Source organism: Panulirus ornatus, chromosome 13 (genome assembly GCF_036320965.1).
Source record: "Panulirus ornatus isolate Po-2019 chromosome 13, ASM3632096v1, whole genome shotgun sequence".
In the NCBI taxonomy this organism is placed as follows: Eukaryota; Metazoa; Arthropoda; class Malacostraca; order Decapoda; family Palinuridae; genus Panulirus; species Panulirus ornatus.
In genome coordinates, this window is record NC_092236.1 from 275,154 (window position 1) to 302,480 (window position 27,327).

Consider the following 27,327-nt stretch of genomic DNA (forward strand, 5'->3'; position numbering starts at 1 on the left):
CGACCAAAACATCCTATATCTGCCACTCTCATCAAATACATTCAACAAACCTTCAAAATACTCACTCCATCTCCTTCTCACATCACCACTACTTGTTATCACCTCCCCATTTGCCCCCTTCACTGAAGTTCCCATTTGTTACCTTGTGTGTCTTACGCACTTTATCTACCTCCTTCCAAAACATCTTTTTTTCTCCCTAAAATCTAATGATAAATATATATCCTTGCGCTGCTTTCACCCTCCTGCATGTTCAGGCCCCGATCACACAAAATCTTTTTCACTCCATCTTTCCACCTCCAATTTGGTCTCCCACTTCTCCTCGTTCCCTCCACCTCCGACACATATATCCTCTTGGTCAATCTTTCCTCACTCATTCTCTTCATGTGCCCAAACCATTTCAAAACAACCTCTTCTACTCTCTCAACCACGCTCTTTTTATTTCCACACATCTCTCTTACCCTTACATTACTTACTCGATCAAACCACCTCACACCACACATTGTCCTCAAACATCTCATTTCCAGCACATCCACCCTTCTGCGCACAACTCTATCCATAGCCCACGCCTCGCAACCATACAACATTGTTGGAACCACTATTCCTTCAAACATACCCATTTTTGCTTTCCGAGATAATGTTCTCGACTTCCATACATTCTTCAAGGCTCCCAGGATTTTCGGCCCCTCCCCCACCCTATGATTCACTTCCGCTTCCATGGTTCCATCCGCTGCCAGATCCACTCCCAGATATCTAAAACACTTTACTTCCTCCAGTTTTTCTCCAATCAAACTTACCTCCCAATTGACTTGACCCTCAACCCTACTGTACCTAATAACCTTGCTCTTATTCACATTTACTCTTAACTTTCTTCTTTCACACACTTTACCAAACTCAGTCACCAGCTTCTGCAGTTTCTCACATGAATCAGCCAACAGCGCTGTATCATCAGCGAACAACAACTGACTCACTTCCCAAGCTCTCTCACCCACAACAGACTTCATACTTGCCCCTCTTTCCAAAACTCTTGCATTCACCTCCCTAACAACCCCATCCATAAACACATCACACACCCCTGCCGCAAACCTACATTCACTGAGAACCAATCACTTTCCTCTCTTCCTACACGTACACATGCCTTACATCCTGGATAAAAACTTTTCACTGCTTCTAACAACTTGCCTCCCACACCATATATTCTTAATACCTTCCACAGAGCATCTCTATCAACTCTATCATATGCCTTCTCCAGATCCATAAATGCTACATACAAATCAATTTGCTTTTCTAAGTATTTCTCACATACATTCTTCAAAGCAAACACCTGATCCACACATCCTCTACCACTTCTGAAACCACACTGCTCTTCCCCAATCTCATGCTCTGTACATGCCTTCACCCTCTCAATCAATACCCTCCCATATAATTTACCAGGAATACTCAACAAACTTATACCTCTGTAATTTGAGCACTCACTCTTATCCCCTTTCCCTTTGTACAATGGCACTATGCATGCATTTCGCCAATCCTCAGGCACCTCACCATGAGTCATACATACATTAAATAACCTTACCAACCAGTCAACAATACAGTCACCCCCTTTTTTAATAAATTCCACTGCAATACCATCCAAACCTGCTGCCTTGCCGGCTTTCATCTTCCGCAAAGCTTTTACTACCTCTTCTCTGTTTACCAAATCATTTTCCCTAACCCTCTCACTTTGCACACCACCTCGACCAAAACACCCTATATCTGCCACTCTATCATCAAACACATTCGACAAACCTTCAAAATACTCACTCCATCTCCTTCTCACATCACCACTACTTGTTATCACCTCCCCATTTGCGCCCTTCACTGAAGTTCCCATTTGCTCCCTTGTCTTATGCACTTTATTTACCTCCTTCCAGAACATCTTTTTATTCTCCCTAAAATTTAATGATACTCTCTCACCCCAACTCTCATTTGCCCTCTTTTTCACCTCTTGCACCTTTCTCTTGACCTCCTGTCTCTTTCTTTTATACATCTCCCACTCAATTGCATTTTTTCCCTGCAAAAATCGTCCAAATGCCTCTCTCTTCTCTTTCACTAATACTCTTACTTCTTCATCCCACCACTCACTACCCTTTCTAATCAACCCATCTCCCACTCTTCTCATGCCACAAGCATCTTTTGCACAATCCATCACTGATTCCCTAAATACATCCCATTCCTCCCCCACTCCCTTTACTTCCATTGTTCTCACCTTTTTCCATTCTGTACTCAGTCTCTCCTGGTACTTCCTCACACAAGTCTCCTTCCCAAGCTCACTTACTCTCACCACCCTCTTCACCCCAGCATTCACTCTTCTTTTCTGAAAACCCATACAAATCTTCACCTTAGCCTCCACAAGATAATGATCAGACATCCCTCCAGTTGCACCTCTCAGCACATTAACATCCAAAAGTCTCTCTTTCGCACGCCTGTCAATTATCACGTAATCCAATAACGCTCTCTGGCCATCTCTCCTACTTACATACGTATACTTATGTATATCTCGCTTTTTAAACCAGGTATTCCCAATCACCAGTCCTTTTTCAGCATATAAATCTACAAGCTCTTCACCATTTCCATTTACAACACTGAACACCCCAGCGAACAAAACTGACTCACTTCCCAAGCTCTCTCACCCACAACAGACTTCATACTTGCCCCTCTTTCCAAAACTCTTGCATTCACCTCCCTAACAACCCCATCCATAAACAAATTAAACAACCATGGAGACATCACACACCCCTGCCGCAAACCTACATTCACTGAGAACCAATCACTTTCCTCTCTTCCTACACGTACACATGCCTTACATCCTCGATAAAAACTTTTCACTGCTTCTAACAACTTGCCTCCCACACCATATATTCTTAATACCTTCCACAGAGCATCTCTATCAACTCTATCATATGCCTTCTCCAGATCCATAAATGCTACATACAAATCCATTTGCTTTTCTAAGTATTTCTCACATACATTCTTAAAAGCAAACACCTGATCCACACATCCTCTACCACTTCTGAAACCACACTGCTCTTCCCCAGTCTGATGCTCTGTACATGCCTTCACTTATGTATATCTCTTATTTTAAACCAGGTATTCCTAATCACCAGTTTTTTTTCGGCACCCAAATCCGCAACACTGAACACCCCGTGTACACCGATCATACCCTCAATTGCCACATTACTCACCTTTGCATTTAAATCACCCATCACTATAACCTGGTCTTGTGCATCAAAGCTGCTAATACACCCACTCAGCTGCCCCAAAAACACTTGCCTCTCATGATCTTTCTTCTCATGACCAGGTGCATAGGCACCATTAATCACCCATCTCTCACTTTGAGTTTTTTCCACAACAATTTAGAATTTCATTTCTTACACTCAACCACATACTCCCACAACTGCTTCAGGAGTATTGCTACTCCTTCCTTTGCTGTTGTCCTCTCACCAACCCCTGACTGTACTCCCAAGACTTTTCCAAACCGCTCTTCCCCTTTACCCTTGAGAAAGCAAATTCTAGATATTTTGATTTTCCAAAAGTAGGAACAGAGAAGGGGACCAAGTGAGGATATTCCCTCTAAGGCTCAGTCCTCTGTTCTTAATGCTATCTCGCTAGTGTGGGAAATGGCGAATATGTATGAAAGGAAAGAAAGGTATATGTATATATGTGTGTATTGGCATTCATGTATATGTATATATTTTATATTTATTTATTTATGTTTTGTTATACTTAGTTGCTGTCTCCTGCGTTAGCAAGGTAGCGCAAAGAAACAAGACAAAAGAATGGCCCAACCCTCCAACATACACATGTATATACATAAACACCCACACATGCACATATACATACCTATACATTTCAACGTATACATACATATACTTACACAGACATGTACATATACATTCCTATACATTTCAACGTATACATACATATACTTACACAGACATGTACATATTTATACTTGCTGCCTTCATCCATTTCCGTTGCCACCCCACCATGCATGGAAAACAGCATCGTGAGGTAGCACTAGGAAAAGACAACAAAGGCCACGTTTATTCACACTCAGTCTTTAGCTGTCATGAGTAATGCACCAAAACCACAGCTCCCTTTCTACATGATTGGATGGGCCGTTCATCTGTTTCCTGGTGCTACCTCGCTGACATGGGAAATGGTGATCAAGTATAATAATAATGATAATTATAATATTATTGATAATGATAATGATATTAATGATGATAATGATAATAATGATAAGAATGAGAATAACCACCTGCCAAAAGAAATATGCATAGAACAACTACAGATTTGGAAGAAGGCTTGATATGTGGTTGAAACCAGTCCTACATGAATCCAGAATAGATGATTATGTAATGCAGATAGTAGTTGACAGGAATTGTCTTTATTCATGAAGAAAGATGTGTGGTGAGCACTTCATGCTAGCCCTGCTAACATGGGAGACTCTCATTAAATGATCAAGGTAGGCTCTCTCTCTCTCTCTCTCTCTCTCTCTCTCTCTCTCTCTCTCTCTCTCTCTCTCTCTCTCTCTCTCTCTCTCTCTCTCTCTCTCTCTCTCTCTCTCTCTCTCTCTCTCTCTCTCTCTCTCTCTCTCTCTCTCTCTCTCTCTCTCTCTCTCTCTCTCTCTCTCTCTCTCTCTCTCTCTCTCTCTCTCTCTCTCTCTCTCTCTCTCTCTCTCTCTCTCTCTCTCTCTCTCTCTCTCTCTCTCTCTCTCTCTCTCTCTCTCTCTCTCTCTCTCTCTCTCTCTCTCTCTCTCTCTCTCTCTCTCTCTCTCTCTCTCTCTCTCTCTCTCTCTCTCTCTCTCTCTCTCTCTCTCTCTCTCTCTCTCTCTCTCTCTCTCTCTCTCTCTCTCTCTCTCTCTCTCTCTCTCTCTCTCTCTCTCTCTCTCTCTCTCTCTCTCTCTCTCTCTCTCTCTCTCTCTCTCTCTCTCTCTCTCTCTCTCTCTCTCTCTCTCTCTCTCTCTCTCTCTCTCTCTCTCTCTCTCTCTCTCTCTCTCTCTCTCTCTCTCTCTCTCTCTCTCTCTCTCTCTCTCTCTCTCTCTCTCTCTCTCTCTCTCTCTCTCTCTCTCTCTCTCTCTCTCTCTCTCTCTCTCTCTCTCAAATCCTTCCCTCCCTTCCTTTTGGATGGCCCTACATGTTTATAATCATTATACATATCTTTTGCACAGGCTTGGTGACTTCAGAATGCCATTTGGTTGGAGTGCTCGGCCAGTATTCAAGAACTCTGGGAACCTTGACACAGAGTCTGATTTCTCCCCAATCTACCGTTGTGAGGAAAAACGTCTAAGTGAGGTTGAGTTTATAAAGATGTTATCAGATTTCCGGAAGCCAGAAAAGATGAATAAATTGGCGTTCATACCAGGGAAAATAAATGTCCATATCTTACCAATGGAAGTCACACTGCCAAGTAAGTTTTAGCCATACATAGTGTCCAATGTGGGAGAGGCTTGTATTCCACTGTACTGTGCTACTCCTAGGGAGTGGATAGATATTTGTTGATAACAATGCTAAGGACATTCCTCAGACTGAAAAGTTTTGGTTCTATCCCTAGGGATACAGGAGTACTGATACTACACATGTCTCTCTTTGTTTTTCATTTTTATTCATATTATACTTAATCACCGTATCCTGTGATAGCGAGGTAGCGCAAGGAAACAGGTGAAAGATTGGCCCAACCCACCCACAAACACATGTATCCACATAAATGCCCACACGCGCATATACATACCTATACATTTCAACGTATTCATACATATGCATACACAGACATATGCATATATACACATGTACGTATTCATACTTGCTGCCTTCATCCATTGCTGTCGCCTCCCTAGTACAGATGAAATAGCAGACATCCTCCCCCCTTGCGAGGAAGCGCTAGGAAAAGACAACAAAGGCCACATTCATTCACACTCAGTCTCTACCTGTCATGTGTAATGCACCGAAAGCACAGCTTTCTTTCCACATCCAGGCCCCACAAAACTTTCCATGGTTTACCCTAGACGTTTCACATGCCCTGGTTCAATCCATTGACAGCACGTCGACCCTGGTATACCACAGCGTTCCAATTCACTCTATTCCTTGCACGCCATTCACCCTCCTGTATGTTCAGGCCCCAATCACTCAAAATCTTTTTCACTCCATCCTTCCACCTCCAATTTGGTCTCCCGCTTCTCCTTGTTCCCTTAACCTTTGACACATGTATCCTCTTTGTCGATCTTTCCTCACTCATTCTCTCCATGTGACCAAACCATATCAATACACCCTCTTCTGCTCTCTCAACCACACTCTTTTTAGTACCACACATCTCTCTTACCCTTTCATTACTTACTCGATCAAACCACCTCACACCACATATTGTCCTCAAACATCTCATTTCTAACACATCCACCCTCCTCCATACAACTATATCTATAGCCCACGCCTTGCAGCCATATAACATAGTTGGAACCACTATTCCTTCAAACATACTCGTTTTTGATCTCTGAGATAACGTACCGGCCTTCCACACATTCTTCAACGCTCCTAGAACCTTCGCCCCCTCCCCCACCCTATAATTCAGTTTTGCTTCCATGGTTCCATCCACTGCTAAATCCACTCCCAGATATCTAAAACACTTCACTTCCTCCAGTTTTTCTCCATTCAAACTTATCTCCCAATTGACTTGTCCCTCAACCCTACTGAATCTAATTACCTTCCTCTTATTCACATTTACTCTCAGCTTTCTTCTTTCGCACACTTTACCAAACTCAGTCACCAGTTTCTGCAGTTTCTCACCCAAATATGCATATATATGTATATACATGTGTATGTGGGTGGATTGGGCCATTCTTTTGACTGTTTCCTTGAGCTCCCTCGCTAACATGGGAGACAATGACAAAGCATGATAAAAGAATATATAATTATTTATATATTTTTATATATCCCTGGGGATAGGGGAGAAAGAATACCTCCCACGCATTCCTCACGTGTCGTAGAAGGCGACTAAAGGGGACGGGAGCGGGGGGCTAGAAACCCTCCCCTCCTTGTATTTTAACTTTCTAAAAGGGGAAACAGAAGAAGGAGTCACGCGGGGAGTGCTCATCCTCCTCGAAGGCTCAGATTGGGGTGTCTAAATGTGTGTGGATGTAACCAAGATGAGAAAAAAGGAGAGATAGGTAGTGTGTTTGAGGAAAGGAACCTGGATGTTTTGGCTCTGAGTGAAACGAAGCTCAAGGGTAAAGGGGAAGAGTGGTTTGGGAATGTCTTGGGAGTAAAGTCAGGGGTTAGTGAGAGGACAAGAGCAAGGGAAGGAGTAGCACTACTGAAACAGGAGTGGTGGGAGTATGTGATAGAGTGTAAGAAAGTAAACTCTAGATTGATATGGGTAAAACTGAAAGTTGATGGAGAGAGATGGGTGATTATTGGAGCATATGCACCTGGGCATGAGAAGAAAGATCATGAGAAGCAAGTGTTTTGGGAGCAGCTGAATGTGTTAGTGGTTTTGATGCACGAGACCGGGTTATAGTGATGGGTGATTTGAATGCAAAGGTGAGTAATGTGGTAATTGAGGGAATAATTGGTATACATGGGGTGTTCAGTGTTGTAAATGGAAATGGTGAAGAGCTTGTGGATTTATGTGCTGAAAAAGGACTGGTGACTGGGAATACCTGGTTTAAAAAGAGAGATATACAAAAGTATTTCTGAAAACCCATACAAATCTTCACCTTAGCCTCCACAAGATAATGATCAGACATCCCTCCAGTTGCACCTCTCAGCACATTAACATCCAGAAGTCTCTCTTTCGCACGCCTGTCAATTAACACGTAATCCAATAACGCTCTCTGGCCATCTCTCCTACTTACATAAGTATACTTATGTATATCTCGCTTTTTAAACCAGGTATTCCCAATCATCAGTCCTTTTTCAGCACATAAATCTACAAGCTCTTCACCATTTCCATGATAGAGTTGATAGAGATGCTCTGTGGAAGGTATTAAGAATATATGGTGTGGGAGGAAAGTTGTTAGAAGCAGTGAAAAGTTTTTATCGAGGATGTAAGGCATGTGTACGTGTAGGAAGAGAGGAAAGTGATTGGTTCTCAGTGAATGTAGGTTTGCGGCAGGGGTGTGTGATGTCTCCATGGTTGTTTAATTTGTTTATGGATGGGGTTGTTAGGGAGGTAAATGCAAGAGTTTTGGAAAGAGGGGCAAGTATGAAGTCTGTTGGGGATGAGAGAGCTTGGGAAGTGAGTCAGTTGTTGTTCGCTGATGATACAGCGCTGGTGGCTGATTCATGTGAGAAACTGCAGAAGCTGGTGACTGAGTTTGGTAAAGTGTGTGGAAGAAGAAAGTTAAGAGTAAATGTGAATAAGAGCAAGGTTATTTGGTACAGTAGGGTTGAGGTCAAGTCAATTGGGAGGTGAGTTTGAATGGAGAAAAACTGGAGGAAGTGAAGTGTTTTAGATATCTGGGAGTGGATCTGGCAGCGGATGGAACCATGGAAGCGGAAGTGGATCATAGGCTGGGGGAGGGGGCGAAAATTCTAGGGGCCTTGAAGAATGTGTGGAAGTCGAGAACATTATCTCGGAAAGCAAAAATGGGTATGTTTGAAGGAATAGTGGTTCCAACAATGTTGTATGGTTGCGAGGCGTGGGCTATGGATAGAGTTGTGCGCAGGAGGATGGATGTGCTGGAAATGAGATGTTTGAGGACAATGTGTGGTGTGAGGTGGTTTGATCGAGTGAGTAACGTAAGGGTAAGATAGATGTGTGGAAATAAAAAGAGCGTGGTTGAGAGAGCAGAAGAGGGTGTTTTGAAGTGGTTTGGGCACATGGAGAGGATGAGTGAGGAAAGATTGACCAAGAGGATATATGTGCCGGAGGTGGAGGGAGCAAGGAGAAGAGGGAGACCAAATTGGAGGTGGAAAGATGGAGTGAAAAAGATTTTGTGTGATCGGGGCCTGAACATGCAGGAGGGTGAAAGGAGGGCAAGGAATAGAGTGAATTGGAGCGATGTGGTATACCGGGGTTGACGTGCTGTCAGTGGATTGAATCAAGGCATGTGAAGCGTCTGGGGTAAACCATGGAAAGCTGTGTAGGTATGTATATTTGCGTGTGTGGACGTATGTATATACATGTGTATGGGGGGGGTTGGGCCATTTCTTTCGTCTGTTTCCTTGCGCTACCTCGCAAACGCGGGAGACAGCGACAAAGTAAAAAAAAAAAAAAAATACAAAAGTATATGCATGTAAGTAGGAGAGGTGGCCAGAGAGCGTTATAGGATTACGTGTTAATTGATAGGCGCGCGAAAGAGAGACTTTTGGATGTTAATGTGCTCAGAGGTGTAACTGGAGGGATGTCTGATCATTATCTTGTGGAGGTGAAGGTGAAGATTTGTAGAGGTTTTCAGAAAAGAAGAGAGAATGTTGGGGTGAAGAGAGTGGTGAGAGTAAGTGAGCTTAGGAAGGAGACTTGTGTGAGGAAGTACCAGGAGAGACTGAGTACAGAATGGAAAAAAGGTGAGAACAAAGGAGGTAAGGGGAGTGGGGGAGGAAGGGGATGTATTTAGGGAATCAGTGATGGCTTGCGTAAAAGATGCTTGTGGCATGAGAAGCGTGGGAGGTGGGCAGATTTGAAAGGGTAGTGAGTGTTGGGATGAAGAAGTAAGAGTATTAGTGAAAGAGAAGAGAGAGGCATTTGGACGATTTTTGCAGGGAAATAATGCAAATGAGTGGGAGATGTATAAAAGAAAGAGACAGGAGGTCAAGAGAAAGGTGCAAGAGGTGAAAAAGAGGGCAAATGAGAGTTGGGGTGAGAGAGTATCATTAAATTTTAGGGAGAATAATAAGATGTTTTGGAAGGAGGTAAATAAAGTGCATAAGACAAGGGAACAAATGGGAACCTCAGTGAAGGGGGCTAATGGGGAGGTGATAACAAGTAGTGGTGATGTGAGAAGGAGATGGAGTGAGTATTTTGAAGGTTTGTTGAATGTGTTTGATGATAGAGTGGCAGATAAAGGGTGTTTTGGTCGAGGTGGTGTGCATAGTGAGAGGGTTAGGGAAAATGATTTGGTAAACAGAGAAGAGGTAGTAAAAGCTTTGTGAAAGATGAAAGCCAGCAAGGCGGTGAGTTTGGATGGTATTGCAGTGGAATTTATTAAAAAAGGGGGTGACTGTATTGTTGACTGGTTGGTAAGGTTGTTTAATGTATGTATGACTCATGGTGAGGTGCCTGAGGATTGGCGGAATGCTTACATAGTGCCATTGTACAAAGGCAAAGGGGACTAAGGTGAGTGTTCAAATTACAGAGATATAAGTTTGTTGAGTATTCCTGGTAAATTATATGGGAGGGTATTGATTGAGAGGGTGAAGGCATGCACAGAGCATCAGATTAGGGAAGAGCAGTGTGGTTTCAGAAGTGGTAGAGGATGCATGTGTACGTGTAGGAAGAGAGGAAAGTGATTGGTTCTCAGTGAATGTAGGTTTGCGGCAGGGGTGTGTGATGTCTCCATGGTTGTTTAATTTGTTAATGGATGGGGTATGTTGAAATGGGTTGGAGATGGAGGGGACAAGGAGAAGTGGGAGACCAAATTGGAGATGGAAAGATGGTGAGAAAAAGATTTTGAGTAATTGGGGCCTGATCATACAGGAGGGTGAAAGGCGTGCAAGGAATAGAGTGAATTGAAACGATGTGGTATACTGGAGTCAGCGTGCTGTCAATGGACTGAACCAGGGTATGTGAAAGGTCTTGGTTAAACCATGGAAACGTCTGTGGGGGCCTGGATGTGGATAGGGAGCTGTGGTTTTGGTGCATTATACATGACAGTTAGAGACCGAGTGTGAACGAATGTGGCTTTTTATGCCTGTTTTCCTGGTGCTACCGTGCTGAAGCAGGGGTTCGCAATGCTGTGACATGGGATAGCGCCAGGAATGGATGAAGGCAGGCAATTATGATTATGAACATACCTTTTGCTTCATATTTGTTTGCTGTTTGAAGAGACAAAAAAATTGCCTCATTTGCTCGCATATATTCTTTAGCTGTTATGAGTAATGCACCTAAACCACCCTCCTATACACATACAGGCCCCATAAGCTTTTCTGTGGTTTCCCCTGGCTGCTTCAAATTCCCTGGTTCCCTCCCTTGACAGCATGTTGACCTCTGTGTATCACATTGCTGCACTTCACTCTATTCTGTGTGCCATTCACTTTCCTATATGTGCAAATCCTGAGCTTTCAGAATCTAATTCACTACATCATTGCATCTTTAGTTTGGTCTTCCCCTTGAAATCCTTTCCTTCTTTCATAAATATATCCTCTTTGTCAACCTCTCCTCCCTTATTCTTTCTATATGTCCAAACAATTTCAACACATCTTTTTAAGCTGTCTGAACCATACTCTTTTTACTTACACACCTTTTTCTTAGCGTATTATTATTTACTTGCTCAACCTTCCCCACACCACATAGTGTCCTCATACATTTTATTTTCAACATTTTCTCATCCATAGTTCATGCCTTACATCAATACAACACTGTCAGGACTACTCTACCTTCAAGCATACTCATTCTCTCCCTCACAGATAGTGACCTCCCTATCCAGATATTTTTCAGTGCTCCCATAACCTTTGTCCCCTCAGCCTCCATGGTTCCAAAAGCAGTCATGCTTACTATCAGGTATCCAAACCACTTCACTTCCTCCAAGTTTTCTGTATTCATGCTCACATCCCAACCAACCTGTTTCTTTGCAATGCTGAACCTAAAAACCTTGCTTTTACTCACATTTACTCTCAACTTTCACACACTATCCCAAATTCAGATACTAGCTTCTTCAGTTTCTCTCCCAATCTGTCGCTGGTGCCATGAAATAAGCAAACAACAACTGACACTTCCCGTGCCCCTTCAATTCCTACAGACTGCATACCTGCCTTACTGCACTACAGGATGGAATCACAACCATGCCAGTTGAGAACCCTAAAGGGGAGGTAGGTGGATGCCTGGGAGACATTGTGGAAAAAGCACAAGTCACATGTGATATAGTTACTTGCTAATTGATATTACCCCCAGTGAAAGTCACTTGCATTGTCAGTTGATGGAAGGGATTATGGTTACATTGAGGAACTTTTTACTGTAGATAAGTCCATTATTTTCTTGCCTCTTGTGTGTAATGCAGTTTCAAAGCTCTAGGAGCCCCATAAAGGGTTTTAGCATTAGTTATGGATGATAAAAGTATAATGATATTATTTACTTATTCTTTCAAAAGAATATAAACATCAAATTTCTTTCAGATTCACTCACACCTGCTTTGGAGCCAGTCAAGCCTTTTCCAAACCCCCCAACTCATGAACCTACGGTGGAGGTGCAGGAATTTCCAAGCAATCATATTGATGACATCCATCCATATGTGAGCTATTGCAACCATCTTTATGTTTATCCTCACTTCCTTAATTATGAAAATCAGAAGAGCTTCAGTCGGGCTAGAAACTTGGTATGCACCGTTGAACTTCGGGACTCTGATGCAGAAGGTGCTGCCCCTCTTCGATCCATATATGGCCACCCAGGTTCAGGAGCTTTAACAGTGCAGATGTCAACAATTGTGTTGCACCACAACACCTGGCCTGAGTGGGGAGATGAAGTGAAAATATTGTTACCCCACAACCTAACTGCACAACATCATCTTCTGTTTACATTCTCACATGTAGCCATTGAGGCAGCCAAAGCAGGGAAGAGGGATGTACCTGTTGAGACAGTGGTGGGTTACTCATGGCTACCCCTTACCTGCAAGGGTAGAATTATAATTGAAGAACAGATGCTCCCTGTAGCTGCTCATTTGCCAGCAAAATACCTCTCCATTGAGCCTCTTGGACTTGGAAAGGGGGTAAGTTGTGTTATCTGCACTTGATGGCTTTTTGGTTTTTCTTAAACAAAAGTCATTTGAAAGTAGATGGGAACCATAACTCACCATATGAGTAAATTACTTTTAATTCCATAACTAATTTGGTAATAATGCACAGCAATAAAAGAAGTCATTTGACAGTTATGCAAATTTATTTTCAAGATATGTGGTTCTAGCATTATTGGTATGTAATCTTTTAACATGTATCTTATCGTTAGTTCATTGTGAATTAATTGAATGATATGCTATCAGATTACTAAGTAGTCCATTAAGGGATCATAATGAAATCATAGGCAATGATCATATAAGATAATTTGAAGTCTCTCATGATATTTATTTTATACAGTACATATTTCAGTTTTTAACTTTGATTTTGTTTGATATAATCTGTATTACCAAGTTTTTTGAGATACCAGACATATTTTTCCTTTCAATTCAATACCTAGGGAAGTTGAATATATTTTTCTCCATTCTGAGCCATGATATGTGTTCCTTGGAATATACAGGTCAGGTTCATTCTAACCCTTATGATTTGGTGTGAAAGCCTCTGCAGGGAATGGAGTATACTGGAACAATGTGTTTTCAGTGGGCTGAACCAGGGCATATGAAGTGGTAGGGGAAGCCACAGAAATGTCTTTGGGTCCTGGTTGTGGACAAGGGGCCCTGGTTTCTGTGTTATGCATGACAGATAGACTGGATGTGAGCAAATGAGGCCATATTCTTTTTCTTTCCCTAGCACTTCCTCACCAATGCAGGAATTTGAGATAGGGAGAAGGAAGTAGAATACTTCCCACGCATTCCTCATCTTTCGTAGAAGGTGACTAAAGGGAACAGGAGCGGGGGGCTACAAACCCTCCCCTCCTCGTATTTTTTCTTTCTTAAAAGGGAAACAGAAGAAGGAGTCATACAAGGAGTGCTCATCCTCCTTGAAGGCTCAGATTGGGATGTCTAAATGTGTGTGGATGTAACCAAGATGAGGAAAAAGGAGAGGTAGGTAGTATGTTTGAGGAAAGGAACGTGGATGTTTTGGCTCTGAGTGAAACGAAGCTCAAGGGTAAAGGGGAAGAGCTGTTTTGGAATGTTTTGGGAGTAAAGTCAGGGGATGGTGAGAGGACAAGAGCAAGGGAAGGAGTAGCACTACTGAAACAGGAGTGGTGGGAATATGTGATAGAGTGTAAGAAAGTAAACCCTAGATTGATGTGTGTAAAACTGAAAGTTGATGGAGAGAGATGGGTGGTTATTGGTGCATATGCACCTGGGCATGAGAAGATAGATCTTGAGAGGCAAGTGTTTTGGGAGCAGCTGAGTGAGTGTGTTAGTAGTTTTGATGCACAAGATTGTGTTATAATGATGGGTGATTTGAATGCAAAGGTGAGTAATGTGGCAGTTGAGGGAATAATTGGTGTACATGGGGTGTTCAGTCTTGTGAATGGAATTGGTGAAGAGCTTGTAGATTTATGTGCTGAAAAAGGACTGGTGACTGGGAATACCTGGTTTAAAAAGAGAGATATACAAAAGTATTTCTGAAAACCCATACAAATCTTCACCTTAGCCTCCACAAGATAATGATCAGACATCCCTCCAGTTGCACCTCTCAGCACATTAACATCCAGAAGTCTCTCTTTCGCACGCCTGTCAATTAACACGTAATCCAATAACGCTCTCTGGCCATCTCTCCTACTTACATAAGTATACTTATGTATATCTCGCTTTTTAAACCAGGTATTCCCAATCATCAGTCCTTTTTCAGCACATAAATCTACAAGCTCTTCACCATTTCCATGATAGAGTTGATAGAGATGCTCTGTGGAAGGTATTAAGAATATATGGTGTGGGAGGAAAGTTGTTAGAAGCAGTGAAAAGTTTTTATCGAGGATGTAAGGCATGTGTACGTGTAGGAAGAGAGGAAAGTGATTGGTTCTCAGTGAATGTAGGTTTGCGGCAGGGGTGTGTGATGTCTCCATGGTTGTTTAATTTGTTTATGGATGGGGTTGTTAGGGAGGTAAATGCAAGAGTTTTGGAAAGAGGGGCAAGTATGAAGTCTGTTGGGGATGAGAGAGCTTGGAAGTGAGTCAGTTGTTGTTCGCTGATGATACAGCGCTGGTGGCTGATTCATGTGAGAAACTGCAGAAGCTGGTGACTGAGTTTGGTAAAGTGTGTGGAAGAAGAAAGTTAAGAGTAAATGTGAATAAGAGCAAGGTTATTTGGTACAGTAGGGTTGAGGTCAAGTCAATTGGGAGGTGAGTTTGAATGGAGAAAAACTGGAGGAAGTGAAGTGTTTTAGATATCTGGGAGTGGATCTGGCAGCGGATGGAACCATGGAAGCGGAAGTGGATCATAGGCTGGGGGAGGGGGCGAAAATTCTAGGGGCCTTGAAGAATGTGTGGAAGTCGAGAACATTATCTCGGAAAGCAAAAATGGGTATGTTTGAAGGAATAGTGGTTCCAACAATGTTGTATGGTTGCGAGGCGTGGGCTATGGATAGAGTTGTGCGCAGGAGGATGGATGTGCTGGAAATGAGATGTTTGAGGACAATGTGTGGTGTGAGGTGGTTTGATCGAGTGAGTAACGTAAGGGTAAGATAGATGTGTGGAAATAAAAAGAGCGTGGTTGAGAGAGCAGAAGAGGGTGTTTTGAAGTGGTTTGGGCACATGGAGAGGATGAGTGAGGAAAGATTGACCAAGAGGATATATGTGCCGGAGGTGGAGGGAGCAAGGAGAAGAGGGAGACCAAATTGGAGGTGGAAAGATGGAGTGAAAAAGATTTTGTGTGATCGGGGCCTGAACATGCAGGAGGGTGAAAGGAGGGCAAGGAATAGAGTGAATTGGAGCGATGTGGTATACCGGGGTTGACGTGCTGTCAGTGGATTGAATCAAGGCATGTGAAGCGTCTGGGGTAAACCATGGAAAGCTGTGTAGGTATGTATATTTGCGTGTGTGGACGTATGTATATACATGTGTATGGGGGGGGTTGGGCCATTTCTTTCGTCTGTTTCCTTGCGCTACCTCGCAAACGCGGGAGACAGCGACAAAGTAAAAAAAAAAAAAAAATACAAAAGTATATGCATGTAAGTAGGAGAGGTGGCCAGAGAGCGTTATAGGATTACGTGTTAATTGATAGGCGCGCGAAAGAGAGACTTTTGGATGTTAATGTGCTCAGAGGTGTAACTGGAGGGATGTCTGATCATTATCTTGTGGAGGTGAAGGTGAAGATTTGTAGAGGTTTTCAGAAAAGAAGAGAGAATGTTGGGGTGAAGAGAGTGGTGAGAGTAAGTGAGCTTAGGAAGGAGACTTGTGTGAGGAAGTACCAGGAGAGACTGAGTACAGAATGGAAAAAAGGTGAGAACAAAGGAGGTAAGGGGAGTGGGGGAGGAAGGGGATGTATTTAGGGAATCAGTGATGGCTTGCGTAAAAGATGCTTGTGGCATGAGAAGCGTGGGAGGTGGGCAGATTTGAAAGGGTAGTGAGTGTTGGGATGAAGAAGTAAGAGTATTAGTGAAAGAGAAGAGAGAGGCATTTGGACGATTTTTGCAGGGAAATAATGCAAATGAGTGGGAGATGTATAAAAGAAAGAGACAGGAGGTCAAGAGAAAGGTGCAAGAGGTGAAAAAGAGGGCAAATGAGAGTTGGGGTGAGAGAGTATCATTAAATTTTAGGGAGAATAATAAGATGTTTTGGAAGGAGGTAAATAAAGTGCATAAGACAAGGGAACAAATGGGAACCTCAGTGAAGGGGGCTAATGGGGAGGTGATAACAAGTAGTGGTGATGTGAGAAGGAGATGGAGTGAGTATTTTGAAGGTTTGTTGAATGTGTTTGATGATAGAGTGGCAGATAAAGGGTGTTTTGGTCGAGGTGGTGTGCATAGTGAGAGGGTTAGGGAAAATGATTTGGTAAACAGAGAAGAGGTAGTAAAAGCTTTGTGAAAGATGAAAGCCAGCAAGGCGGTGAGTTTGGATGGTATTGCAGTGGAATTTATTAAAAAAGGGGGTGACTGTATTGTTGACTGGTTGGTAAGGTTGTTTAATGTATGTATGACTCATGGTGAGGTGCCTGAGGATTGGCGGAATGCTTACATAGTGCCATTGTACAAAGGCAAAGGGGACTAAGGTGAGTGTTCAAATTACAGAGATATAAGTTTGTTGAGTATTCCTGGTAAATTATATGGGAGGGTATTGATTGAGAGGGTGAAGGCATGCACAGAGCATCAGATTAGGGAAGAGCAGTGTGGTTTCAGAAGTGGTAGAGGATGCATGTGTACGTGTAGGAAGAGAGGAAAGTGATTGGTTCTCAGTGAATGTAGGTTTGCGGCAGGGGTGTGTGATGTCTCCATGGTTGTTTAATTTGTTAATGGATGGGGTATGTTGAAATGGGTTGGAGATGGAGGGGACAAGGAGAAGTGGGAGACCAAATTGGAGATGGAAAGATGGTGAGAAAAAGATTTTGAGTAATTGGGGCCTGATCATACAGGAGGGTGAAAGGCGTGCAAGGAATAGAGTGAATTGAAACGATGTGGTATACTGGAGTCAGCGTGCTGTCAATGGACTGAACCAGGGTATGTGAAAGGTCTTGGTTAAACCATGGAAACGTCTGTGGGGGCCTGGATGTGGATAGGGAGCTGTGGTTTTGGTGCATTATACATGACAGTTAGAGACCGAGTGTGAACGAATGTGGCTTTTTATGCCTGTTTTCCTGGTGCTACCGTGCTGAAGCAGGGGTTCGCAATGCTGTGACATGGGATAGCGCCAGGAATGGATGAAGGCAGGCAATTATGATTATGAACATACCTTTTGCTTCATATTTGTTTGCTGTTTGAAGAGACAAAAAAATTGCCTCATTTGCTCGCATATATTCTTTAGCTGTTATGAGTAATGCACCTAAACCACCCTCCTATACACATACAGGCCCCATAAGCTTTTCTGTGGTTTCCCCTGGCTGCTTCAAATTCCCTGGTTCCCTCCCTTGACAGCATGTTGACCTCTGTGTATCACATTGCTGCACTTCACTCTATTCTGTGTGCCATTCACTTTCCTATATGTGCAAATCCTGAGCTTTCAGAATCTAATTCACTACATCATTGCATCTTTAGTTTGGTCTTCCCCTTGAAATCCTTTCCTTCTTTCATAAATATATCCTCTTTGTCAACCTCTCCTCCCTTATTCTTTCTATATGTCCAAACAATTTCAACACATCTTTTTAAGCTGTCTGAACCATACTCTTTTTACTTACACACCTTTTTCTTAGCGTATTATTATTTACTTGCTCAACCTTCCCCACACCACATAGTGTCCTCATACATTTTATTTTCAACATTTTCTCATCCATAGTTCATGCCTTACATCAATACAACACTGTCAGGACTACTCTACCTTCAAGCATACTCATTCTCTCCCTCACAGATAGTGACCTCCCTATCCAGATATTTTTCAGTGCTCCCATAACCTTTGTCCCCTCAGCCTCCATGGTTCCAAAAGCAGTCATGCTTACTATCAGGTATCCAAACCACTTCACTTCCTCCAAGTTTTCTGTATTCATGCTCACATCCCAACCAACCTGTTTCTTTGCAATGCTGAACCTAAAAACCTTGCTTTTACTCACATTTACTCTCAACTTTCACACACTATCCCAAATTCAGATACTAGCTTCTTCAGTTTCTCTCCCAATCTGTCGCTGGTGCCATGAAATAAGCAAACAACAACTGACACTTCCCGTGCCCCTTCAATTCCTACAGACTGCATACCTGCCTTACTGCACTACAGGATGGAATCACAACCATGCCAGTTGAGAACCCTAAAGGGGAGGTAGGTGGATGCCTGGGAGACATTGTGGAAAAAGCACAAGTCACATGTGATATAGTTACTTGCTAATTGATATTACCCCCAGTGAAAGTCACTTGCATTGTCAGTTGATGGAAGGGATTATGGTTACATTGAGGAACTTTTTACTGTAGATAAGTCCATTATTTTCTTGCCTCTTGTGTGTAATGCAGTTTCAAAGCTCTAGGAGCCCCATAAAGGGTTTTAGCATTAGTTATGGATGATAAAAGTATAATGATATTATTTACTTATTCTTTCAAAAGAATATAAACATCAAATTTCTTTCAGATTCACTCACACCTGCTTTGGAGCCAGTCAAGCCTTTTCCAAACCCCCCAACTCATGAACCTACGGTGGAGGTGCAGGAATTTCCAAGCAATCATATTGATGACATCCATCCATATGTGAGCTATTGCAACCATCTTTATGTTTATCCTCACTTCCTTAATTATGAAAATCAGAAGAGCTTCAGTCGGGCTAGAAACTTGGTATGCACCGTTGAACTTCGGGACTCTGATGCAGAAGGTGCTGCCCCTCTTCGATCCATATATGGCCACCCAGGTTCAGGAGCTTTAACAGTGCAGATGTCAACAATTGTGTTGCACCACAACACCTGGCCTGAGTGGGGAGATGAAGTGAAAATATTGTTACCCCACAACCTAACTGCACAACATCATCTTCTGTTTACATTCTCACATGTAGCCATTGAGGCAGCCAAAGCAGGGAAGAGGGATGTACCTGTTGAGACAGTGGTGGGTTACTCATGGCTACCCCTTACCTGCAAGGGTAGAATTATAATTGAAGAACAGATGCTCCCTGTAGCTGCTCATTTGCCAGCAAAATACCTCTCCATTGAGCCTCTTGGACTTGGAAAGGGGGTAAGTTGTGTTATCTGCACTTGATGGCTTTTTGGTTTTTCTTAAACAAAAGTCATTTGAAAGTAGATGGGAACCATAACTCACCATATGAGTAAATTACTTTTAATTCCATAACTAATTTGGTAATAATGCACAGCAATAAAAGAAGTCATTTGACAGTTATGCAAATTTATTTTCAAGATATGTGGTTCTAGCATTATTGGTATGTAATCTTTTAACATGTATCTTATCGTTAGTTCATTGTGAATTAATTGAATGATATGCTATCAGATTACTAAGTAGTCCATTAAGGGATCATAATGAAATCATAGGCAATGATCATATAAGATAATTTGAAGTCTCTCATGATATTTATTTTATACAGTACATATTTCAGTTTTTAACTTTGATTTTGTTTGATATAATCTGTATTACCAAGTTTTTTGAGATACCAGACATATTTTTCCTTTCAATTCAATACCTAGGGAAGTTGAATATATTTTTCTCCATTCTGAGCCATGATATGTGTTCCTTGGAATATACAGGTCAGGTTCATTCTAACCCTTATGATTTGGTGTGAAAGCCTCTGCAGGGAATGGAGTATACTGGAACAATGTGTTTTCAGTGGGCTGAACCAGGGCATATGAAGTGGTAGGGGAAGCCACAGAAATGTCTTTGGGTCCTGGTTGTGGACAAGGGGCCCTGGTTTCTGTGTTATGCATGACAGATAGACTGGATGTGAGCAAATGAGGCCATATTCTTTTTCTTTCCCTAGCACTTCCTCACCAATGCAGGAATTTGAGATAGGGAGAAGGAAGTAGAATACTTCCCACGCATTCCTCATCTTTCGTAGAAGGTGACTAAAGGGAACAGGAGCGGGGGGCTACAAACCCTCCCCTCCTCGTATTTTTTCTTTCTTAAAAGGGAAACAGAAGAAGGAGTCATACAAGGAGTGCTCATCCTCCTTGAAGGCTCAGATTGGGATGTCTAAATGTGTGTGGATGTAACCAAGATGAGGAAAAAGGAGAGGTAGGTAGTATGTTTGAGGAAAGGAACGTGGATGTTTTGGCTCTGAGTGAAACGAAGCTCAAGGGTAAAGGGGAAGAGCTGTTTTGGAATGTTTTGGGAGTAAAGTCAGGGGATGGTGAGAGGACAAGAGCAAGGGAAGGAGTAGCACTACTGAAACAGGAGTGGTGGGAATATGTGATAGAGTGTAAGAAAGTAAACCCTAGATTGATGTGTGTAAAACTGAAAGTTGATGGAGAGAGATGGGTGGTTATTGGTGCATATGCACCTGGGCATGAGAAGATAGATCTTGAGAGGCAAGTGTTTTGGGAGCAGCTGAGTGAGTGTGTTAGTAGTTTTGATGCACAAGATTGTGTTATAATGATGGGTGATTTGAATGCAAAGGTGAGTAATGTGGCAGTTGAGGGAATAATTGGTGTACATGGGGTGTTCAGTCTTGTGAATGGAATTGGTGAAGAGCTTGTAGATTTTATTTTTTTTTATTATTTTGCTTTGTCGCTGTCTCCTGCGTTTGCGAGGTAGTGCAAGGAAACAGAAGAAAGAAATGGCCCAACCCACCCCCATACACACGTCCACACACGCAAATATACATGCCTATACATCTCAATGTACACACATATATACACACACAGACACATACATATATACCCATGCACACAATTCACACTGTCTGCCTTTATTCACTCCCACCGCCACCTCGCCACACATGGAATACCATCCCCCTCCCCCCCTCATGTGTGCGGGGTAGCGCTAGGAAAAGACAACAAAGGCCTCATTCGTTCACACTCAGTCTCTAGCTGTCATGCAATAATGCCCAAAACCACAGCTCCCTTTCCACATCCAGGCCCCACACAGCTTTCCATGGTTTACCCCAGACACTTCACATGCCCTGATTCAATCCACCGACAGCACGTCAACCCCGGTATACCACATCGATCCAATTCACTCTATTCCTTGCCCGCCTTTCACCCTCCTGCATGTTCAGTCCCCGATCACTCAAAATCTTTTTCACTCCATCTTTCCACCTCCAATTTGGTCTCCCACTTCTCCTCATTCCCTCCACCTCCGACACATATATCCTCTTGGTCAATCTTTCCTCACTCATTCTCTCCATGTGCCCAAACCATTTCAAAACACCCTCTTCTGCTCTCTCAACCATGCTCTTTTTATTTCCACACATCTCTCTTACCCTTACATTACTTACTCGATCAAACCACCTCACACCACACATTGTAGATTTGTGTGCTGAAAAAAGACTGGTGATTGGGAATACCTGGTTTAAGAAGAGAGATATACCAAATGGCGTCCTAGCTTCGTCTCTCCGATGTATATCAACTGACATATTTCTCTCTTGTGTCTCCCCTGATGATGTGATTATTACACGAAAGTGCACTTTGGAACTAATCGTGTTTCATTTTTCCTGTGGACTCATAGGAATACATAAGTACACGTATGTAAGTGGGAGAGATGGCCAGAGAGCGTTATTGGATTATGTGATAATTGATATGCGCGCAAAAGAGAGACTTTTGGATGTTGATGTGCTGAGAGGTGCAACTGGAGGGATGTCTGATCATTATCTTGTGGAGGTGAAGGTGAAGATTTGTAGAGATTGGAGAGATTAAGTGAGCTTGGAAAGGAGACTTGTAAGAGGAAGTACCAGGAGAGACTGAGTGCAGAATGGAAAAAGGTGAGAGCAAAAGACGTAATGGGAGTGGAGGAGGAATGAGATGTATTTAGGGAAGCAGTGATGGCTTGTGCAAAAGATACTTGTGGCATGAGAAGCATGGGAGGTGGGCAGATTAGAAAGGCTAGTGAGTGGTGGGATGAAGAAGTAAGATTATTAGTGAAAGAGAAGAGAGAGGCATTTGGATGAGGTTTGCAGGGAAATAGTGCAAATGACTGGGAGATGTATAAATGAAAGAGGCAGGAGGTCAAGAGAAAGGTGAAAGAGGTGAAAAAGAGGGCAAATGAGAGTTGGGGTGAGAGAGTATCATTAAATTTTAGGGAAATTAAAAAGATGCTTTGGAAGGAGGTAACTAAAGTGTGTAAGACAAGAGAACAAATGGGAACATTGGTGAAGGGGGCTAATGTTGAGGTGATAACAAGTAGTGGTGATGTGAGAAGGAGATGGAGTGAGTATTTTGAAGGTTTGTTGAATGTATTAGATGATAGAGTGGCAGATATAGGGTGTTTTGCTTAAGGTGGTGTTCGAAGTGAGAGGGTTGGGGAGAGTGATTTGGTAAACAGAGTAGAGGAAGTAAAAGCTTTGCAGAAGATGAAAGCTGGCAAGGCAGTGGGTTTGGATGGTATTGCAGGGAAATTTATTAAAAAAGTGGGTGACTGTGTTGTTGACCGGTTGGTAAGGATATTTAATGTATGTTTGACTCATGGTAAGGTGCCTGAGGATTGACGGAATGCATGCATAGTGCCATTGTACAAAGGCAAAGGGGATAAAGGTGAGTGCTCAAATTACAGAAGTATAAGTTTGTTGAGTATTCCTGGTAAATTATATGGGAGGGTATTGATTGAGAGGAAGAAGGCATGTACAGAGCATCAGATTGCAGAAGAGCAGTGTTGTTTCAGAAGTGGTAGAGGATAGAGGATGTGTGGATCAGGTGTTTGCTTTGAAGAATGTATGTGAGAAATACTTAGAAAAGCAAATGGATTTGTATGTAGCATTTATGGATCTGGAGAAGTTATATGATAGAGTTGATAGAGATGCTCTGTGGAAGGCATTAAGAATATATGGTGTGGGAGGCAAGTTGTTAGAAACATTGAAAAGTTTTTATCGAGGATGTGAGGCATGTGTACGAGTAGGAAGAGAGGAAAGTGATTGGTTCTCAGTGAACGTAGGTTTGTGACAGGGGTGCATGATGTCTCCATGGTTGTTTAATTTGTTTATGGATGGAGTTGTGAGGGAGATAAATGCAAGAGTTTTGGAGAGAGGGGCAAGTATGTAGTCTGTGTGGATGAGAGAGCTTGGGAAGTGAGTCAGTTGTTGTTCGCTGATGATACAGCGCTGGTGGCTGATTCGGGCGAGAAACTGCAGAAGCTGGTGACTGAGTTTGGTAAAGTGTGTGAAAGAAGAATGCTGAGAGTAAAATGTGAATAAGAGCAAGGTTATTAGGTTCAGTAGGGTTGAGGAACAACTTATTTGGGAGGTAAGTTTGAATGGAGAAAAACTGGAGGAAGTGAAGTGTTTTAGAGATCTGGTAGTGGATTTGGCAGCGAATAGAACCATGGAAGCAGAAGTGAGTCACAGGGTGGGGGAGAGGCGAAGGTTCTGGGAGCGTTGAAGAATGTGTGGAAGGTGAGAATGTTATCTTGGAAAGCAAAAATGGGTATGTTTGAAGGAATAGTGGTTCCAGCAATGTTATATGGTTGCGAGGCATGAGCTATAGATAGGGTTTTGTGAAGGAGGGTGGATGTGCTGGAAATGAGATGTTTGAGGATAATATGTGGTGTGAGGTGGTTTGATCGAGTAAGTAATGAAAGGGTAAGAGAGATGTGTGGTAATAAAAAGAGTGTGGTTGAGAGAGCAGAAGAGTGTGTGTTGAAATGGTTTGATCACATGGGAAGAATGAGTGAGGAAAGATTGACGAAGAGGATATACATGTCAGAAGTAGAGGGAAGAAGAAGTAGGAGACCAAAGTGGAGGTGGAAGGATGGAGTGAAAAAGATTTTTAGCCATTAGGGCCTGAACATACAGTAGGTTGAAAGGCATGCAAGGAATAGAGTGAATTGGAGCGATGTGGTATACTAGGGTCGATGCGCTGTCAGTGGATTGAATCAGGGCATGTAAATCGTCTGGGGTAAACCATGGAAAGTTTTGTGGGGCCTGGATGTGGAAAGGGAGATGTGGTTTTGGTGCATTACCCATGACAGCTAGACTGAGTGTGAATGAATGTGGCCTTTGTTGTCTTCCTGGCATTGCCTCACTGTGTGTTGGGGGCAGTGCTGTTTCATGTGTGGCTGGGTGGCAACGGGAATGGATGATGGCAGCAAGTATGAATATGTACATGTGTATGTGTATATATCCCCTTGGGATAGAGGAGAAAGAATACTCCCCACGTATTCCCTGCGTGTCGTAGAAGGCGACTAAAAGGGAAGGGAGAGGGGGGCTGGAAATCCTCCCCTCTCTGTTTTTTTTTACTTTCCAAAGGAAGGAACAGAGAAGGGGGCTGGATGAGGATGTTTCCTCAGAGGCCCAGTCCTCTGTTCTTAACGCTACCTCGCTGACACGGGAAATGGCGAATAGTATGAAAGAAAGATGTCTGTGTATGTATACGTTGAAATGCATAGGTATGTATATGTGTGTGTGTGGGCATTTATGTATATATATGCCTGAGGGTGGATTGTACCATTCTTTCGTCTGTTTATTTGCACTACCTCGCTAACGTAGGAGATGGCAATTAAGTGTGATATTAAGAAAAAAAAATTCTGTTTTTGTAATAGTAATGATCTTATTGGAACTGGTAAACTTTCCAGTTTGCTGGACCAGAAGTGCGTTGGGTCGACAGCCAAAAGAGCATTTTTCGTGTGTCCATGCGTATGGTCTCTACAGTTTTGAGTGCAGATCAGCACTTGCACAACTTTTTCCACTCCAGTTCCTCCCTTCTTCCCTCAGTCATCTCCTCTAGTGGTGGCTGTGCTGCCACCAGTCCAAGGTCCAGCCAGCCCATGGATGTGGAAACTCTCAAAAATCTAAAGGTATGTAATGCTTAGATATTTGTGTCATACATAGCAGCGTTGGTTTATCTCCAACTGCTTTGATGCCAAAAAAGGGGCTTTATATACTCAAACTCTAGACCAGTTGTTCTGTTATCTCTGATTATTTAAGGTAGAACACTTTAAGATGAGATTCTCTGTATTGAAATTCCCCATATAACATAAACACTTCCAGACTGTGACATTCTGGTGAATTTTCACTGCTGCATTTATATAAATGTAGTCAGTGCCCCAGTTCATCAAAACCTTGGTAAAACCATATTAGATCATTTAGTATTTAATATCACAGCCAAATTTAAGGCTTTGGAGGTCAGCTGATTCTGCTTTTTCAGCATTACTCAATTCAGGGTAAGAGGAATAACTGTGTAAAGATCATTTTTTGTCTTTGTTTTACAGTGGGGTATTTTTTGTATAGAAGTGATATGAATGGAGACTGTTTTCAGCTGAAAGATCGCCTTAACGATGAAAAGGAATGTTATATTTTTATAAGTGCAACAGTTCTTGTTTCATTTTAACATCCTGAGGAATTGTGTGATGTTGCAGAAACTGTATGTGCATTTGTATTCCATTAAATTGGAAATGGACATATGATGATTGGTGGGTAGATAGAATAAACTATTTAAAAAGAAAAATGATTCTAGCAAAATTGAATGTCAGAATACAGTATTGGCATATGCTTGTGTTTAGATAAGCCGTATGTATTTTCAAATTTATTTTTCTTTTATCCCTGAGGTAGGGGAGAAATAGTTGTACCTCATTTCCTATATCCTCCTCGACGGCTCAGAATGTGGTGACTGAATGTGTGCAGATGTAACCAAGATGAGAAGAAAGAAGAGATGAGTATGTCTGAGGAAAGAAACTTGGATATTCTGGATCTGAGTGAAACAAAGCTCAAGGGTAAAGGGGAAGAATTGTTTGGAAATGTCTGAGGAGTTTAGGAAGTTGGGGTTGGTGAGAGGACAAGAGCTAAGGAAGGAGTATCACTACTCTTGAAGCAGAAGTTGTGGGAGTGTGTGATAGAGTGTAAGCAAGTAATTTCTAGATTGATGTGAGGAAAATTGAAAGTGGATGGCGAGAAATGGGTGAGTATTGGTGCTTATGCACATTGACATGATAAAAAAATCATGAGAAGTATGTGTTTTTGGAGCAGCTGAGTGAGTGTTTCAGCAGCTTTGATGCATGAGACTGAGTGTTAGTGATAGGTGATTTAAATTATAAGGTAAGTAATATGGCAGCTGAGGGCATAATTGGTTCATATGAGGTATTCAGTGTTATTGATGGAAATGGTGAAAAGCCTCTGGAGTTATGTTCGGAAAAAAAGACTGGTGATTGGGAATACTTGGTTTAGATAGAGAGATACACGTAAGTATACATATGTGAATAGGAGAGATGGCTAGTGGGTATTGTGAGATTATGTATTAATTGATAGGTGTGTAAGAGAGAGACTTTTGGATGTAAGTGAGCTGAGAGGGGCAGCTTTTAGGATATCATCAACATCTTGCAGAGGCAAGGGTGAAGATTAGTAGAGGTTTTCAAAAAAGAGGAAACAATGTTAAGGAAAAGAGACTGGTGAGATTAACTGAGGTTGGTAAGGAGATTTTTGTGATAGGTGTGTAAGAGAGAGACTTTTGGATGTAAGTGAGCTGAGAGGGGCAGCTTTTAGGATATCATCAACATCTTGCAGAGGCAAGGGTGAAGATTAGTAGAGGTTTTCAAAAAAGAGGAAACAATGTTAAGGAAAAGAGACTGGTGAGATTAACTGAGGTTGGTAAGGAGATTTTTGTGAAGACATACCATCAGAGATTGAGTGTAGAATGGGAGAAGATGAGAGCAAGTAAAGTGAGGGGAGTGGATGAGGAATGGAAGGTATTTAGAGGAAGCGGCGATGGCATGTGCAAGAGATGCATGCAGTATGCAAAAGGTGGGAGATGAGCTGATTAGAAAGGATAATGAGTGTTGGGATGAATAAGTAGAGTTGCTTGTGAAAGAGAAC

General features: G+C 42.3%; 1 protein-coding gene across 1 annotated transcript in view; it reads left to right on the forward strand.

Annotated features, from left to right (window-relative positions):
• Positions 1–27,327, forward strand: part of Ziz (dedicator of cytokinesis protein Ziz) — a 526,511-nt gene that overhangs the window by 186,283 nt on the left and 312,901 nt on the right. The window contains exons 13-15 of the mRNA XM_071669140.1: positions 5,210–5,448; positions 12,303–12,892; positions 25,095–25,316. Coding sequence (XP_071525241.1) covers positions 5,210–5,448; positions 12,303–12,892; positions 25,095–25,316 — 1,051 coding nt within the window. The remainder of the gene's footprint in view (positions 1–5,209; positions 5,449–12,302; positions 12,893–25,094; positions 25,317–27,327) is intronic.